The sequence below is a fragment of the Mercurialis annua genome, linkage group LG5 (assembly GCF_937616625.2).
Source record: "Mercurialis annua linkage group LG5, ddMerAnnu1.2, whole genome shotgun sequence".
In the NCBI taxonomy this organism is placed as follows: Eukaryota; Viridiplantae; Streptophyta; class Magnoliopsida; order Malpighiales; family Euphorbiaceae; genus Mercurialis; species Mercurialis annua.
In genome coordinates, this window is record NC_065574.1 from 1,319,953 (window position 1) to 1,338,598 (window position 18,646).

An 18,646-nucleotide genomic window follows, 5' to 3' on the forward strand; every position below is an offset into this window, starting at 1 on the left:
GAAATTGTGTACGGAGGGGTTCAATGTTTACGTTTTTGTCAAGTTCAGGGGTCAAATCGGATTATTTAACAAGTTCAGAGGTTCGATAGGTGAGTCGTTAAGTTTAGAGGTTAGATGGGTAAAAGGGTATAAGTTCAGGGGTCAAACTATGTATTCAGCCAATAATTTATTCTACACAGACGTTGCGTGCTATCATATTATAATAAGAGAATTTGTAATAAAAAAAATCCTTTAATTATTAATACTTATGTTTTCACTTAAATATTATAAGCGTTGGGTAAAAAACTGTTAGATCGTGCTTTCAATCTTTTTAAAAGTACTCTTCACTTTTTAATTATTAAAAAAGTATTTTACATGACTAATACAATATTAATTTAATGAACGAATGATATGGCGCAATAATTGTATTGTATAATTTTGGCTTAACCCATATAAAGGTCCCTGTACTTTACACATTTTTTTCCGTAAGTCCTTATACTTCATTTTTGTATTATTTGATCCCTCTACTTACCTATTTTTGATTTTCAGGTCCTTTATGAGTTTTTTTCGGTCCTTTTGTATGGCTGGAGGAAACAAAAATTGTAAGTAGAGGGACCTGAGGAAACAAAAATTGTAAGTAGAGGGACTGGAAAAAACTCACAAAGGACCTGAAAATCAAAAATAGGTAAGTAGAGGGACCAGATAATACAAAAATGAAGTATAAAGACCTATAGAAAAAAAAGTGTAAAGTACAGGGACCTCTATATGGGTTTGGCCTATAATTTTTCGTTAAATAGTACTAGCTGATTAACATAACACGAGCCTTGGCTAGTTTGACATTGACTTGGTCGGTCCGGTTCCTAACATATCTTAACCAGTTACTGGTCCCCTTTTTCTGGTCATACATTTGCAAAATATTCGTTGCCAGCCAGCAAACAATAAAATATCTATCCACTATAAATATCTACGAGTTTTTTTTTTATATATAATAATCCATTTTAAAGTATTACTCCATATTAATTATCCATTTCTGTCTCCCTATTATAATAAACAAAAACTAATGATGTTTTTTTAAAAACTAATATTCAATAATTTTTAAATCTAAAGATTGATAGTGATATTTCAATAATATATTTTTAGTTAACTAGTATTTAAAATTGATTATTGATATTAGATTTTACCCTTTTCTTTAAATAAAAAATTATCATAGTCTCCAAATTTATGCACCAGGATCAATTATCTATTATTTTTTATTTTAGTTATTTAAAAATAATGTTTTATATATTTACATCAATTAGAATATATATTTTTATTTTTAAATCAATTAATTTTAAAATTTTATCATCGCGGTCCACTAACTTTTTATGATAAAATTTAAATTAAACATGTATAATGTTTTTTATTAGATTAAATTGATTGAATATAAGAATATAATTAAATATTTTTTAAAATTTATTTAAACAAACAGTTATAATTGAAACTGCAAAATTGATAAATAGATTAAAATTATTTTTTTTAAAAGTGATATTATATAAACAGAAAACAGTTACAAAAGTAATTTTTTAGATACTAATTGAGTTTAAATAAATAATAAAAATAAAATAAAAAAAGTGCATGTTCATGGGGCCAATCACTACACTGTCGGCTTATGAATTCTCAGCTAATCACAGAAATCGAATAATAAAAAAAGCAGAGGCTAAAGTTAGCTTCGGCTTTCAGTGCTTAGCTCACTCCTTATGCTGGAATCTTAATGTATACGCTTCCCCTTTCTTCTTCCTCTCATTTACCATCGCCACCACCGCCGCCGCCGCCGTCGCTAAGCTTCGCCGTCCACAGGTTCCTCAAGGAATCATTAATATTTATCTTGCTTCACTTCTTTTCATTTCTCTTTGGACTCTCGATCTGCGCGAATTCACCTTCGCCGCCGGTAAGCTGTGCGGTCGTGTTCGTGTTTGTTTTTGTACTGTCTATGCTTTGCTTTTAGAAAGTAATTTGACAAAATCATTTGTTTTTGCTGTATTTTGCTTTTTTTTTTCTTCAGTATCTTGATGCTGCAGAGTAAATTAAAATTGATGAACGTAAATTGTTAGGGATGAATGAAATTTGGAATTTCGTGTATGCTTATTTGATAATTAAATAAAAAAATTAATGAAATTAATTATCAAAATAAATAAATAATGAACTTCTATACTACTAGATCAAAAATTGTGTGTTTTATGAGTGTTCTTAGCGCAGACACTTCATTCGATTAACGTGTCCCGTTTTTTTTAAACATTTCGGACACAAAACTTCATTTTTTACAGATAAAACCTTAAAATAACACTGTTTCACCTTGTTCGTAACCGAGTGTCCGTGTCCGTGCTAGGATGAGTGATAAGCGGATTTATTCCTTTTATTTTTACTGTTTAATAGTGATCTTTCATTTTTAAAGCTTGCTTTTTGTTCTTAAAGGTACTGGTTTTAAACTGTTTCTGCTTCTTCAGGTGGATTTTGTTTGATGAGCAATTGATAGAATTAGTCAGAGTATTAAACTATAATAGTTTAAGTTCAGCCGTTTTTCGTCTACCTTGTCATGTCTGATCGTCGAGTTCAATTGGATCATGATAAGGATGAAAATCCTCAAAGTTCTATGATGCAGCCTCCTTTCCAATCTGCTTGGATGTCTCACTGGACGCGCACGAATTGCAAGCAAGTTGATGATGCTCGATATGATTTACCACTTTGTTCCGATTCTGGAGAAAATAGTCAGAGAAGTAAGTATCAGAAAGCCCGAACTGAGACAGAGGTAGAATCTGGAAGCTCCAAGTTTGTCAAAGAATTTAGAAAAATGCACAAGACTATTAAGAATGAGGATTTGACAACAAGTTTGGGGAAATCGAGACATGAAACATCATCCAAAGGCCAGCATTTTCCGATGTTTAAATCTTCGCAGAATAGAGATGGGAGTTTATCGCTGAAACATGATGAATCCTCTGGTTTTCAAGAGCCATTGTTAAGGTCAGAAATTGGTCCTATCTCTGGCTATGATGTTTCTCCAGGTCAAATCAACAAATCTTTACCCTCAATGTGTGCATCAACTCCGTCCAAAATAAAGACTCAATCAATAGAATGTGTTGTGTCAAACTCAGATCATCAGGTCATGTCAAATAATCTGCCTGAAGAATGTAAAATGGTTATATCAACACCAGTAAAGAGTGAGTTTTTGGGCTCAACTTCTAGAATTGTGCCATCAGAATACGGAAGTGGAAGGATTCCGACCGAGTCTTTTTTCCCTAGGCTAGACTACAATCAAACAAAAAGTACATTTTTGGTTGAGAGAAAAATAAATAACAGTGCAACTCTGTCGATAGATGATCCCTCAACAAGCAGTAATCAGCTAAGAGATTTTCTTGGTGAACAGAACCAGAGGAAGCCAAATCATTTTGCTGCTAATTTATATCCCAACAACGTAATGCCTGCGACGTCAAGCTTATACCATGGATCATTTGAACTACCGAGAAGTTCCCCTTCGCTAGGTAATGCGGAGACTATGAGGATATGTGCAACTATAGGTTCTCTAGAAGAGTTTGCTGTTTGTCCTCCAAAGTTCTCTCAGACCACTCGCCAATTCTTAATCACAAACAAGGCTGATGTAAACTTATCTGATAGAGGTCAAATGCTCAGAGCGCCCACAATATCCACCAATACTAAAAGGAATCAACCGAGTGAGCTCCTTAGCTTATCTTCAGATTTCGGTTTTAATGTTAAGAAACGAGTGAAGCTGCAAGCTTTGGACAGCTCCACAGATGGTGAAACCAAAGAAAATATAGAAAGTGTGCATACTTTCGCCCTTGATTTAAAGAATGAATCATCAGCTGAAACTGACACCATGGACGTAAATACTCTTCGTGTGAACCGTCTTTCTGGTAAGTGGCCATTTTATATCGCATGTTTAGTCCTTAGTTCACAGGTGTCCTCAATCAAGTGGACATAGATAGTTCTTTTTTTTTTGATTGCGCATAGGTTTTATGTTATAGCTGATCTTAGTAAGAACTACTAATATAATTAAACAAATACTTGTTTTGCAAAGTTGACTAGTAAATTCATGTTTTGTACCTTTTTTCTCTATTGCAGGTGCGGCTCTATCTGTCTCCAACAAGGTAATTTTTGTTTCATCTTTTAACTGGCGTGTTTCATGAATCAATTGGTCTTTGGTTTAAGTGTATTTTCAGGCTAGCTCTGTTTTCTTTTATGTCTTTTTATGATGTTATCTCTACTTAGCAATATTGTTGATTTAAAGTTCCTTTCAAATTTCAATGTTCTATTCACTAATGCAATTTTTTTAGTGTTCTATGTTCCTCTTTTTTTTCCTATTTATAAGTTGCGGAGTTGATATTTTATCTCACCTCAAAAAGGCAACATGGTTCTGTTTTGTTTTTACTGTTCTAAAGACAGGTTACAATGTTAAATTTTAAGGTCAAAGCCTTACTTGGCCACTTCTCGATCTCCTAACCCGGCCTCGTTAGCTTTTCTGTTGGTTTCATCAGTAGTGGTTCTATGTGCATAATGAAATCTGTTAGTTTACTTGGTGGAACTTTGCTCAATCATCATCAATCATCAATTTTGTAGGACGTCAACGTGGCTCAGAAGTCCCCAGCATTTGAAGCTGCAACAGTGTCAGTCAGAGAAGAGACCGGAATCAGACTGCCAACTATAGAGTTACCTGACATTAACAAGGAAGTTCCAGAAAACCCAGGCGTAGCAAGTTCATCTGATGATGGGCCTGGAAGCACATCAAGAACCCAGAGCCTGGATGCCGAACACTTTCTTCACCCTGCAGAACATCCCACAAAATCAAGATCCAGTGGCTGTTCCGATACTTCTTTGAGATTGGATCCATACTGCAGATGGGTTAAACGTCTCAAAACAAGTACTTCAGATTCTTTTGCTCAGGGAACTAAGATCATGAAAATGGAGGAAGCTTCTTCTCATGGAAAAATTAATAAACTCTTCGGTAATATACTCAACCATGGCAAAACTAGTTCGGAGTCTTCAGAACCAAAGATGTTCAAGTCTTATGGGAAACAACATGTGGTGGCTGATCACAATATAGACTTACAAAGGAACATTGAATCGACTCACACTTATTCAGTGCAAAAAAGTCAAGATAAAATCATTTCGCATGCTTGGATCGGAAGGTGGTGTCATAACCAAGCTGCATCTTCAAAATGGAAGGCAGAATCTGCGGTGGTGGTTCGTAAACCGAATTCAGAGGCAAATGAAGACGCTTCTCAGAAGAGGCAGTTTCCAAGCATTGGTGCCATGGCTTTGATGGGAAAGGCCATGAATGGATTTCAAGCATGTGAATTCAGGAAAAGGGGATCTTCTATTGTTTGGAATACCAGAGGATTGAAGTAAGTTGTTCTGACTAGAGGAGTAATATAACGAGCAAAGGATTATTCCGGTCCCTGAACTTGTGCATCACAGTCAATTTATCTCACACTTAACCAGACAATGCTCTTCTTTGTTGAAGTGTGGGAAAATCTGGGATGTAAAAGAATTTTGATATCAAAATCAAAGTAGAATTGTAAGTCCCGACCCATTTTAATCAATTTAGAACAATTATTCTATATATTTAGGCCAGTTTACCTCAAATTGGGCCGTTATTGATGAACTCGTTCATTTTGCACAATTTGAGAGTTAATTGACCTAAAAATAAAGAATAACGTCTTTATTGATTAAGACAACTAAGTGTGAGTCAATTGATTATGACGCACCGCGATAACCCTTTGCTCGTAAACTAATTACTCTTTGCGATAGACATACTGGTGACCGGAATGAAGAGCATGTACAGCCTAAATGTAGCTCTGGTATGCACCTTGACTAAGTTTAAGCTCATTTTATTTTGTTTTTCTGCCTTATATGGATCATATTCAGAAATGGGTCGTCCATGAAATATTCGGCGACATGGTTGTAGGTCGCCCTAGGTATTTCAGAGGGCAATATCACCCTCTACACTTAATTATTGTAATTTGTAAATTTGATAGTACTTAAATTTCTTGCTAACGAGACCCTTCCGAAGGGAAGAAAAATTCAGTTGGCCTGCACCTAGTTGAATGTGATCAGAGGTGTAAATATACAAGAATCCGAATTATTCGAAACTCAAGCTTAAACTCAAACTGGAATGAGACTAAATATTCAAACTCAAAATCTAATGATATTCAAGCTATTCGAGTTTGAGCTCGAGTTCAATAAATATCCAAAAGATTCTCATATGTAATATTTTTAATTTGTTTTTACTATAGATTATAAACTTCAACTGACAAAAATGTTATACACCTCACTAGCCTCTTTATATGATATTGAATTAGCCTCGAGATTAACTCAAATAGCATGATCTCGAATAATTGCGAGTAGCTCAATTCATTCACTCCGAGTGGTACAGCTTAATGATCACAAATCATGGTCCCATTTTTGATCTGACATCCAGCTTGTTCTAGAGCAGATTCAAAGAAGCCACCGCCATGAATACCCGAATCTATACAAGGTGGAGCAAACTGAATTATTATCTCTCTCAATGTGAGCATTCCTACTGGCCGCTGAGAATCATCAACTAGAAAGCAAAAATTTGCTCTTGATTCTGCTATTTTGTTCATTACTTGCTTAAGAGTATTGCTTCTTTCTGCCGTGACTGGAGAATACATTTTCGGATGTAAGCTGCTCCGTAGTCGAAGAGCACCGGCTGTCAAGAGAGCCCCCAGGTCTTGATCGATGGTAGGATCGACTTCTTCTTTTCCGGTTTTCATGTGAACAAATTCCTGCATCGTTAAAGTCCTGCATTCATCCCATTACATTTGTCATGTTCAAGCTATTAGCTTGTGGTCAAACCATATATTAAGGTCTGAATTAGAAATAGAAGAGTGCGCAATCTGATCGAACTAAACTATTTTTTTTTTAAAATCAAAGTGAACCAAATCTAATTTTTTTTTCAAAAGGATTCCAATTTTATACTTACTTTCTATCATTAAATAGTTGATGATTCTCCAAAAGAAGATAAACATGGCTGCTACTAAAGCACCCGATGATCTTATCAGTTTCTCCATTAACAACTGCAACTGCACCTAGTCGGCATTTCCATAACATCTTCAGAGCTTCTGCCAAGTTCTGATCACCGCTCACAGTAACTATTCGCTCCTCACTTTCAAAGCTGTGTCGAAAACAAAGGATTGATAACATAAACAGCTTACTTGTTTATAGTTTTTAACAAACTAAACATTTGAATGTTTCGACAAAACATACTGGAAATCGGATAAAGCTTTGTCAGCCATGCTATCAAACCACTCGAGTCCACTTGATCGTAGCAACAACTGGATGACTGCATTCTACCAAAACATCAACCCATTATATTTCCGAAGCATAGGCGAAAAGTTCAAAATAGTACAGCTAAGATCGAATTTTAGACCTTTATCAGATGAAATTACCAACGATCAAATTCTAAATCCTCCCAATTATAGAGTTCTAAGTTGTTCGAATTGTTAGGTGGTGCTTCAATTATAGTTTAAATGATGGTTAAGAGTATTGGTTGGTTTAGTCTGAAATCAGCCAAAACTGATCAAATCGTAATATATCAAAAGTCTCGACACTGAACTGAATTATTGATTAGTTCTTACGTGGCATGGACACGGACACGGATAAACGAAACATTTAGACACAGCGAAACAATCTTATTTTTAAGGGGTTTATTGTTAAAAATGAAGTTCGAAACTGAAAAGTTGATTGAATAAAGTGTTCGTGCTACTTAGATTAGTTCGGTTTGCTTTTGCGAATTCTTTTGATTATGCACATGCATTCATATAAATCTTTTTAATTTTTTTTATAAATTCAAATATTGCTTCAAATTTTTTAATCATTCAAATCGAACCGATAACCGAACATTTGCAAGAATACAAACTGAATCAAACCATATGACCAGAACCATTCTTATAATTTTGATTTGATTCTGTTCAGTTTGATATTCCGATATGGTTCGGTGGTATTACAAAATAAAATGCGAAGTTGAAGCAAGATAAGTACCTGTGTTATGAAGCCGGTGACCTGAAAGTCAGATTGCTCGATAACAGGCACCGCCTGCAGGTGAGGGTGCTTGGAGAGGAGCAGCAGAACATGAAATAAAGTATCATCAAAGTGTACTGGGAAAAATGGATCCCACAGGAAACACTTAGCTAACTCACCAACCTGTTCATTCACCATGAGCTCAATCTAATCAATATCTTAAAACATAGTGTTGCAATGACCGAAGTCGATCAAATCAAAATCCGCCCGTTTTCGATCTTACTTTTGTTTGTGAAACTTCAGGATTCTGTTCTAGTAGGGTTAAAAAGCTGTTCTTTTCAGTATCACCACCACTATTTTCTTTAGCTTGAAGATTGGCCTTTTCACATTCCTTGGAATTAAAACAGGAAAAAAAAAAAGAAGTTACAATTTGGGTGTAAAAAAATTGAATCAAACCAAATTGAACAGCACAAGAAAAAAAAAATATTTCGGTCAAGTTGGTTTTGATAATAATAAAATTTCAGTTAAGTTATTAGTACAAACCAAACCAAACTAAACAAATAATCCATCTCGGTTTAAAGAAAAATATTTTTGCTTGATTCATTGGATGTCCATTGGTGAAAACTCTTTATACAAAGGTGAAAACTCGGATTGGTATTCTCTCAAGTTCATTTAAACTTGAGGGGGTCATGTTCACGATCTACACCGTTCATTTTACAATGAACGGTGTAGATTAATTTGATTAAACTTGTGCTTTTTTTATCTACACCATTCATTTTGTAATGGACGGTGTAGATCGTGAACATGACCCCCTCAAGTTCATTTTAAACTTGAGGGAATCCCAATCCTGAAAACTCTCATCTACCTAAACCGATATGACAGTATGAAGGCTCGAACTCGAAACATCCACAATTCTCATTATCCACAATTCTCACATAGTGAGCGATAATACTAATTAGACTAATTTCTAATTGGTGAAAAGTAAATTGTATAACCCTAAAATGAGTATATTTTGTTTCTTTAAAAAAATGCATGAAAATATTACCTCAAGAAACCAAAGAACTAAGCTGAAAAAATCAATAAACCCTAAATACTGATCTGAAAATCTTCCAAAACTAGTTTCAGGATTCACAACGTCAGCAACAATGGGAGCACCACACACATTCTTCTCATACAACAATTCGATTGCATCTTTTACACTATCCCCACTTTTCAATTCCACAACTACAAAAAACAAACAAACAAATTAAATCAAATTCCTATACCGACGAGTTATAACTCAAATGATATAAACGCTAAACAACAGTCTGCTAAGGTCCGAATGATAAAAATATAATAATAAAATTCTGATACAATTCTCTCAAAGAAAATAAAGATTATATAGTTTACCAGGAGAATTTCTGATGCCAGGGATAGAATTAATAGGGATTCGATCAAGAAAAACTTGCAGAGCACTGCCATGGTCAAGTTCTTGATGTTTTTGATTCTTGATGTTCGAATTTTCAACTATTTTTTCATCTTTTAGACACTTCAATCCATCTTTAACTTGCTTTGAACTCATTTTATTTGCTTCTTGCATTATTACATGCATTTTTATCTCGTTTTTGTCATGCCTTTTTATAAGAATCACCATACATTTTTTCTGCAAACTGTAAACTGTGTCGTGTAAACAAAGCTCCAAGTGTCAGATCAAGAATTGCTTGATGTCTCTTCTTGCCACGCAATTATGGTTTTATGTACGAGTTTGATTTATTATCTTTTCGATCTTTATTAATAAATATATGCTATATTGTATACACCAAATAAAATAAATTTTATACACATATAATATAGCGCCATAAGGCCTCAAAAAAATTAGAAAAATTCATAAAAAAATATTCTTATTGTAGAGCCTTATTATTCATATATTCACATAGCTAGAAGTTCTAATACAGCTTGTGGTATTATTAATTGCTAAAGGTGCAAGCTTTATAATTATATGTAATCTAGAAAGGAAATAAACTAAGTAAGCGACCATAACTTTAGAAGGAAGCTCGACGGAGCTCTTAGTATACATATGCTAAAGAACAGCTGCTTTAATTTCTTCTTCCTCGGATCAAAATGCTGCCATTATCGTCATGTCAGCTTCGTTTCTTCGGTAGGCTGAACTTGATTGACTGTTTCGGAATTGACCTCTGCGAACATGGGTTTGGAGCTAGTTCTTGAGATTTAGTTATATCACTTTGCCATCCTCTATTGTTGCCTTCTCCATAACAATTGTGATTCCTGACCGGATGTAGAACCCTTCTTCTGGTCTATCTGCTTCTTGCACACCCTGCAAAAATCCGAGAGTTCGGGATTATGGATGCACTTTGTACTGTCTTTAAAATAATATATACTCTACTACGAGAGCAATGCAGACATGTGTTTTCGATTCATTGGATTTGATATTGAGAGCCTATGATGCACTGTAATTTATCGTGTTCCATTTTCGTTTTTGAAAACGCTTAGGAATCTCTGGAACTCTATATTTATAGCATATTCTTGCATAAAATATCATTTTGTTGTTTTTGATTTGACGTTTCTCATTTCAGAATTTTCATTTCTGTGCTAGATAGTTGAGAGATGTTACTTACAGCTTTATTCACGATGAGAACGTCTTTTCCTATTTTCGCATTCTTGTCAATTATGCAGTTCCTTCAGAGAAAAATCACAAGCTAATTTTAAGAATTCATAGTTCCAATAACAAGGGGAAAAAGAAAAGCATTTTTTGTATTTTATGCAAGTATCGATAACAATCGAGCACCGTACTTGATTTTTGTGTTACTTCCGACGCCAATGGGGACTTTCCCATCTGCTAAAAGAGAAGCAATTTCAGCTTCAGTCTGGTAGCAGTCTGCTCCCAGCATCACAGTGTCCTAAAATTGGAAAGAAAAATGCTCAGTCTCACAACTCGCTCATCAGCGAAAAAATATGGCTGAGCAATGAATGAAGATAAATCACCTTTAACTCAACACCATAATCTAAACGTGAGCGTTCACCAACCACAGAGTGTTGGATATTACATTCTCGCAAGAAGCATCCATGAGAGATTATTGCATCTACAATCTGCATAAGCCAAAATTAAAATGAAACAGCAAGATAACTCGACAAGGCCACAAATTTTTTCCACAGAATATCAACATACCCGGCTTTTATCAATTTTTGTTGGTGGTAAGAATCGAGGAGATGTGTAGAAGGGTGTCTTCGTGTCATAAAACTCAAACTTAGGAGGCTGCAGGAGAAATTTAGTCAATCGACAATTGTCGGTCATATCACAATCAAAACACAAAAAAGCATACGTTTCCCTATTAATGCAAATTTAGAATTAACCATTTACGTTGTTCACGCATGAGCAACAGCATAACTTTACCCTCATTTTCTTTTGCGGTGCGACGCTGATGTATAATTAATCAACTTGCACAGATAACAGAACGGATATAAAATCAAGAATTGTCGCTAGTAAAATGAAGATAATACAGACCTCGACAGTAAGAGCCAAGTTAGCTTCGTAGAAAGACTTGATTGTTCCGATATCTTCCCAGTAATCTCTAAAAACATATGCCTGCAGAAAATCCCGCACGATATATCCAGCATTATACACAGATGATATGAGTACATAAAATTAAGGGACATTTTAGGCAAAAAATAAACTTCAAGAAACAAATAATGAGAGAAGTAAGAAAATAACATTTTAGACTATTCTTACTTGGACATTGTGCTCCATGACAGCAGCAGGAATAATTTCTGATCCGAAGTCATTTGATGTAGGAAATCTCCACCTCAGAAGCTTCAATAGAATCTCCGTCCTAAACACATAGACTCCCATCGATGCAATGTACGGGGATTTCACCGCATCTTGTGGAGACAAACCTAAATTAGTTGTGTCAGCTTGCTGCAAGGAATTAAACATGAAAACTGTTAGTAAATTTAAATCATTTAGCATGGAATTCTTATGATGGGAAACACAGTAATCATAAAGCTAGTCTTATCGGCATTCGGCAAGAAAAAACTTGAAAATTAAACCATCAGTTTGGGCCAGAAGTTGGATTTCAGGTACTGCAATTATTTATATGTGATGGATGTGGGGCTCACCATTGATCTCAGTTCAGCTCCTACTGGTTTTTCGGCGAAGTGGGTAATCCGGCCTCTGCTGTCTATATTCACCAAGCCATAATCTGATGCACGGCTGCAAAATACACATCAAATTTAGATGCAAATTTAGAGAATACAGCTTGTAGTGGACGAACCAGGCCATGGAAAAAAATGAATAAAGCACACATAAAGACTGAACAAACCTCTCACCAACCGGCGCACATGAAATTGTAATATCAGCATTACTGTCAACATGATGCTGTAAATCCATAGCGAATAAATAAGCAAGAATTTCAAAAATTAATATATAGCATGAGTCAATTTTATTAAGGGTTAACGGAATACCTGCACAAAGTCCATGTAGTCCATGCGGTAAAGATGATCTCCAGACAAGATTACTATATGCTCTACATTCCTGTTCTTGGCATCCTACAACCAGGAAATTTTATAAGATTCCGATTTAAGTTCTTGGAGGAATTGAAGAACTATGTTGAAGACAATTAATTTATCCACTCAAGATCACACATCACCACAGTCCTACCAATATTCCTGGTGACCGACTACTTCTCCGTCGGCTATCCATCGGTAAATTTGTGGGAAATATAAATAAATTTATCCATCTTATTCCATCGCCATTGGTCGAAATTACCAATGGATGGTAGTCTGTTGGTAAAATCCATCGGTAGATTACCTATTTTCTAATAGTGGTAATTGCAAGCATAAGTTCTTATATATTCACCTCAAAAACCCATGTAAATTGTCTCACAGCATCAGCTGTTCCTTGGAACCAATTCATCCCGGCTTCTCCAGGTGTTTGAGTAGCAGCAAGAACCTGTTTAGCATATGAATACGCCATCGATCACTTATCAAGAAGAAATCATCAAGTATTTCCAAAAGAAAGCAATCATACCTCAACGAATCCGTCCCCAAAATTGATTCCATTTCCAAAATATGTGCGAGCAAGGTGTCGATTAAGGGAAGCAGAATTGAATTGTGTCAATACAAAAATCTTATTAATGCCACTATTGATGCAATTGCTCATAGGAACATCTATAAGCTTGTAGCATCCTCCCACAGGTACCTGCAATATAAGATGAACTACATCAACTTTATTTAACAGTAAATATAGTTTCATAACTAGCCATTCATATCTATCATATAAATTTTGATCTGTTCAGAGAACTGTAAAACTAAGGAGACCGGAATTTTTTTCTTACAGCTGGTGTTGCAGCCCTTCTGGTAAGAGGAAATAGCTTGGTCCCTGCACCTCCTCCCAATATGATTGAAGCTACATTTTTCGGATCCACTTTTCGCCTCTCCAAACGCGGTGGTGATGGCAAGGTCTAAAATCAAATACCACAAATAACACACCGAACAAGAAATATTAGACTAAAATTAATATACAAAACACAATTCATTAACATCCAAAAAGTTGATCATGTTCAAAAACTATAACATCTATAATAGGAAGCATAACATAAAATGATCCAAATGAAACTCACCACAATCTCCTTAGGATTATTTGATGTTAACACAGCATAAGCATTACTAGGCTTGACATTATTAACATTCCAACCAGCTTTTAAGCTTCTTGTTATCTGATTGAAGCCAACACTATAATTTAAACTCCCTCTGGCCCTTTCCCCTAAGAACTCCTTATCTCCATTGTTAAAACCACCTTTCCCCAAATTGGCACTGGTCTTCAAAGCCATACAACATGAATCCATTGCAACAGTCTCCAAGCTTTCACCAAAATGAAGATGATAATGATAATGATGATGGATCACACTTAAAAAAGTGTATCAGTCCCAAGATTACTGGAACACAAATCCCAATGTCACTGAATTACAAGCTAAGTAAAGTAACCAACTAATCAAGTAAAGTACCAATTCACATAAAGAAAATAAATGACAGTTGTATCCTCACTCTTCACTCAACAACAAAATAATATAAAAACACCAAATCTAAGCAAACCCCAAAAGCAAAATTTATATAAAGATGGAATCTTTGTAATAACCAGACAAATAAATTTTTTTCAGAATCAAGAATTTAAAGTACCCAGAAGCTAAAGAATCAAACTTTTGAATAATCAAACACATACCATAAAGTTATTTAATAGATTCAATCACAAAAATTTATCAATGAGGCTACTTTTTTAAGAGTGAAATGCGTGAAATGAGGTTGAAAGTTGATACCTTTGCGGTTAAAGATTTAATAATATCACGAGAAATCCTGTGTTTTGGGGGTTTTTCATTAAAATTTTTACCTAAAATTTGTAGTTTTGATCTCTTTATATAGAAGCTGTCTGAGTTCAAAGTGCCACGGCTTTGATTCAGAGATGCAGGTATCTATGATACTCCACATGTCTTGTATTTAAGGAGGCCATTGTAGAGCTAACACCTGTCTACTTCAATGCCGAATGTCCATTTCATATAGGAGCATCGGAATATTAAATTCCGATGTTTCACGTTTATAGCGATTTAATTTTATTTTTAAAACACAACATCGCACATTTCAATTTTGCGTGTGTTTATATTATATAGTCTATTTTTATTTTTCATCAAATTAAAACTAAAAGATATGCGGAGAAACATCAACATTTTATATAAAAGACGTCATAAATGTATTGCACAATGCTAGAAATTAAAAGATCGGGACGTATGATGCGACATTTTAAAAATGCATTAGATTTCTATAAACGTGAAAGTTCAGATTTAATACACAAATAATTAGGGGTGTGCAATCGGTTAAACCAAAACGACCGAAACTAATTTTTTGTTTTTAAAAAAACTGAACTGAACTGAAGTTTTAGAAAAAAAAATTCAAATTGCACAGATATTGTCGGTTCGCTCGATTTTTCGGTTCAGTTCGATTTTTTTGGTTCGGTTTATATCTAAATCTGACTGAATTTTTTTAATCTTTAAACCGACCAACCAAAATAATTCTACAATTTCCAAGCAAACCAAATTGAATTTGTTGGTTCGATTTGATTTTTCAGTTTCGGTTGATTTTTGCACACTCCTATAAATGACCTTTTTGTATATTAGAGATATTTGTGATTTTTTACTATATATTTTAAGCTGAAGGGTAACTGAATGTTCAGAATTAAATTCTTTTTTAATTAGACTATGATAACATTATTAAGATTAATAAAAGAAGATTCCTTCTGTTCAATTGGCTGTATTTTTCTACAATTTTTGGCTGCTTGCAATTTTTTTGCACATTTAACTGTTGGAATTAGATGTTTCCCGCCAATTTGGAACGTCCATAATCAAATGATAATGACTTCACTAATAGTTTTACAACTTGCTCATCAAATGTTCTCAAACAAATTATAGGGATCAATAATGTCAAATTAAGAATTGGTTTGCTTAATTTTGAAAAAAAAAATCAGGTGCTTGACTTCACTCTTTCAGATGGTATTCCGTATAGGAAGATAATTTTCACGTCTCTTAATTTCAGTTCTTTTTTTATTTTAAATACTTTCGAGCTGGATATTTGTATGAATAATAAGATTGATTTTTAATTCATATAACGCCATATTATATTAAGATCACATTGCGCTACATCAATTTGTCTTGATATCACAACCTACTAAACCGATAAATTTGTTTAAAAATTAAATACAAATCTTCTCTGCATATATCAACTTAATCTCTTTCGACTGTTTAATAATATTAAATTAAAAATATACCTAAACAAATTATCATAGTTGCATGAAGATTATATATAAATTCTCATTAAATGAAATTGTGAGAATAAAAATTAAAATATTCCGTGATGGATTTGATATTGAAATTAATGGTTTTGATTCAGTAATCCTCCCTAACAATTATCACTAACAAGTCACAACATATGTAGTTCGGACATAGACATAAACATGGTGAACAGTATTTTTTCTAAAATTTTCTATATAAAAAACGAAGTTTCATATCGGTGATGTCAAATTTTTGACATATTTTTAAAACGAAAAACGTCGATTATATAAAAAACCGTAATTTCATAACTGCAATGTCAAATTTTTGATACATTTCTGAAACGAAAAACGTCGATTATATAAAAAAACGAAGTTTCATATCCGCAATGTCAAAATTTTGATATATTTCTAAAACAAAAGACGTCGATTATAATTTGATCGAAATTGCCCCACCATTACTGAACCTAGACAGTGAATGAACGGCTCTTAGCATTCACTATTCAACGTGCCCTATCACTAACACGATCTAGTTCAGCAGTAGCTGTCATGCAGCTTATCATATGCATACTCATATTTATTCAAATATCAGAAAATTACGAACAAGTTGATGCATATGATATGATTCAATATTTGTAATGGACCGTCAAAGATTTTTTGGTCAGGACCCACTAATTTTAAAGTTGGTATTTAAAGAAGTAATATTATTGAGAAAATTGACAATTTTGTTTATCATGATAACTTAATCTCCATTTGGATACTTCCAAGCACATGATGGTGATGGATTTTTCTGATTTTGATGCTCAACTTATGTTTTTTACTCAATTATTATTTCTCAAGGGTTAATTTTTCTTGTTCGTACACTTGTCACTCCAATATAAGCTAATGGCATTTGCAAAAGGAAGGAATCAATAGGTAGAATGGATGATCTCTCTAACCACCATTTATGGTTTAAAAATTAAACCGGACTGGCCAGTTTAACCGAAAATCGGTAGCCTATCACGTTCAATTATACCTTACAACTTAGATTTTTGGTTCAACCATTTTAAACTCAAAAAACCGTAAAGAAGCAGAAACCATAATACAAATTATTGTTAGAGTTTCACCTACCAACTTGAATTATTGAGTGAATCAGTTATTTATCATTGATATTAAAGCCTTTATCATCGAAAAAAGTAGTGTTACTTTCTTGACTACTCTCATTTGATTAATTAAAATATTCGAGTATAAGGTGAGGTAGACATGTGTGTTCATTTATTTACGCTTCAAATTCAATAGATATTCACTTGCGGGATTTAAATTTAATAGAAATTTACGTATGAGAGTGTTAAATTAACAAAAGCTTTAATTATTGGATGAATTGGTTATTTCACAATAGAAATATATGAATTTTTAAGTTAAAATTAATCTGTAAATTTTTAATTTAAATTCTAAATTCTAAATAGAGTCAATAAAAACAAAATATGAAACCAAATGAAAGTATGAGCAGAATAAATGGGACCTGGGCAGTGACCACCATAACCACAGACCATACTTTGAGGAGCATAAAGACCATAACAAATTTGAGGCAGATTTTGACAATGGCCCCAACCTCAGTAACATAAAAAAGAATCCTACAAAATGAAACAACTATAGATGTAATAAAAACAATGTAGTAGGTGCCAAATTCTTCACGTGGATTGCTATATATCTCAATTATCAACACTTCAAATCTTCTTGTGTTTTGTGGGATCCTTGTCCCTTTTCGTCTTCAACAACTCCGCATTGTACTCGTTTTGACGGTTCGGTTTCATAAAAGAATGACTGTAAATCTTCAAGATTTTAGATTTGTAAACAATTTTGTAGAGAATGCCATTTCTCGCTATTGATTCAAATTTATCGTTTTAGCAATTTTATTTTCGCGTGAAATACCTTGTTTTAAAAGAGAGAAGGGCGTGTTATTCACATTTCATTTGATGGTCAGAGTCGAATTGAAAATTAGGCAGTGGTAATTCTAAAGATTCTCCGGAAAAAAAAATAGAATGTCTTGTACGTTACACGTAATATAAGGCAGTATCAATGTGATTCATTTAGATTTGAATTGAATATCAAGATTTGCGAGTACCAACACCCACAAGTTCCAAATTGGTGAAGTATTTACATGTTATTCATTTTTTTCAGTGTCATTTCATGCCAAATAATAATTTATCAGGGTGACGACTGACAGATGATAGAGTTCTTGTCGGAAGGTTGATTGCAACTTCATGTGCTCACTCCGGTCATCGACAACACAAGATTTTCATAAATGTGAACAAGCTCAAAATAGGTCCAATGCACTTAAGACATTCTTTACTTAGCAGTGTCCTAGGATACGTTTTTGTTTCGAGGGTTTTAAATTCAGTTGAGGTTTAGAGTTCTACAAGCAAAAAACAATCCAACTTCAATCTTTTAATGCTAAAGCTAAAATGTAAATCAATTGTTAGTTACAATTATAAAATATTTAAATAATGCGTTGATATATCTTTGCTCTAGAAAGCTATACATGCAACAATTAATGCCGTGACTTCTTCTTTCACAACAAGGGGACCGTGTATGCATCAATTCAATAGCAATTCAGTCAAGCCTAGTCGATTGCAGATTCACTCGAGTACGCAGTGACATTGACGGGGCTAGGATTTTAATATTAGACGGGTCAAATTGCAATATGTATTACATGAAGAAGAAATTTAAAAATTAAAAGGGGTCAAATTATAAAATAAAAATATATTTATTCTAATTTTGACTTTTTTTTAAGTTGGCGGGACCATGGCCATCCCATGCTTCCCTCTCCCTCTCCCTCCGTCATTATGT

General features: G+C 33.9%; 3 protein-coding genes across 4 annotated transcripts; 1 reads left to right on the forward strand and 2 right to left on the reverse strand.

The window, feature by feature from the left end:
- Window positions 1-1,644: 1,644 nt before the first annotated feature.
- Window positions 1,645-6,065, forward strand: LOC126680833 (uncharacterized). The gene is made up of 4 exons (XM_050376058.2): window positions 1,645-1,906; window positions 2,463-3,884; window positions 4,093-4,118; window positions 4,588-6,065. The coding sequence occupies exons 2-4, from the start codon at window positions 2,552-2,554 to the stop codon at window positions 5,374-5,376; spliced, it is 2,148 nt and encodes a 715-aa protein (XP_050232015.1). The 5' UTR covers window positions 1,645-1,906; window positions 2,463-2,551; the 3' UTR covers window positions 5,377-6,065.
- A 90-nt stretch (window positions 6,066-6,155) lies between these two features.
- Window positions 6,156-9,670, reverse strand: LOC126680834 (SNF1-related protein kinase regulatory subunit gamma-1-like). The gene is made up of 7 exons (XM_050376060.2): window positions 9,400-9,670; window positions 9,056-9,234; window positions 8,294-8,401; window positions 8,032-8,193; window positions 7,258-7,340; window positions 6,974-7,165; window positions 6,156-6,792 (listed from the first exon to the last, which is right to left on the reverse strand). The coding sequence occupies exons 1-7, from the start codon at window positions 9,641-9,643 to the stop codon at window positions 6,405-6,407; spliced, it is 1,356 nt and encodes a 451-aa protein (XP_050232017.1). The 5' UTR covers window positions 9,644-9,670; the 3' UTR covers window positions 6,156-6,404.
- Window positions 9,671-9,873: 203 nt separating this feature from the next.
- Window positions 9,874-14,473, reverse strand: LOC126682155 (glucose-1-phosphate adenylyltransferase large subunit 1). Of its 2 annotated transcripts, none has more exons than XM_050377738.2 (15): window positions 14,319-14,473; window positions 13,626-13,940; window positions 13,341-13,466; window positions 13,034-13,204; window positions 12,863-12,955; window positions 12,469-12,552; window positions 12,327-12,382; window positions 12,124-12,217; window positions 11,738-11,923; window positions 11,513-11,593; window positions 11,177-11,263; window positions 10,993-11,097; window positions 10,801-10,907; window positions 10,626-10,686; window positions 9,874-10,324 (listed from the first exon to the last, which is right to left on the reverse strand). In XM_050377738.2, the coding sequence occupies exons 2-15, from the start codon at window positions 13,848-13,850 to the stop codon at window positions 10,223-10,225; spliced, it is 1,578 nt and encodes a 525-aa protein (XP_050233695.1). In that variant the 5' UTR covers window positions 13,851-13,940; window positions 14,319-14,473; the 3' UTR covers window positions 9,874-10,222. The 2 variants fall into 2 exon arrangements, with proteins under 2 accessions (XP_050233695.1, XP_050233696.1); XM_050377739.2 differs by having other exon boundaries at window positions 13,626-13,963.
- Window positions 14,474-18,646: the final 4,173 nt, after the last annotated feature.

Bases quoted from the DNA above. Each gene is read 5' to 3' on its own strand.
- LOC126680833 (XM_050376058.2), top strand. From the start codon at position 2,552: ATGTCTGATCGTCGAGTTCAATTGGATCATGATAAGGATGAAAATCCT. The intron at 3,885-4,092 runs GTAAGTGGCCAT...TCTCTATTGCAG, and splicing joins TCGTGTGAACCGTCTTTCTG to GTGCGGCTCTATCTGTCTCC. The intron at 4,119-4,587 runs GTAATTTTTGTT...TCAATTTTGTAG, and splicing joins CTCTATCTGTCTCCAACAAG to GACGTCAACGTGGCTCAGAA.
- LOC126680834 (XM_050376060.2), bottom strand. From the start codon at position 9,643: ATGGTGATTCTTATAAAAAGGCATGACAAAAACGAGATAAAAATGCAT. The intron at 9,235-9,399 runs GTAAACTATATA...TGTTTTTTGTAG, and splicing joins TGGCATCAGAAATTCTCCTG to TTGTGGAATTGAAAAGTGGG. The intron at 7,341-8,031 runs GTACTTATCTTG...ATGTTTTGGTAG, and splicing joins TCACCGGCTTCATAACACAG to AATGCAGTCATCCAGTTGTT.
- LOC126682155 (XM_050377738.2), bottom strand. From the start codon at position 13,850: ATGGATTCATGTTGTATGGCTTTGAAGACCAGTGCCAATTTGGGGAAA. The intron at 12,218-12,326 runs GTTTGTTCAGTC...TGTATTTTGCAG, and splicing joins TGTGCGCCGGTTGGTGAGAG to CCGTGCATCAGATTATGGCT. The intron at 10,687-10,800 runs GTACGGTGCTCG...TTTTCTCTGAAG, and splicing joins GGAAGTAACACAAAAATCAA to GAACTGCATAATTGACAAGA.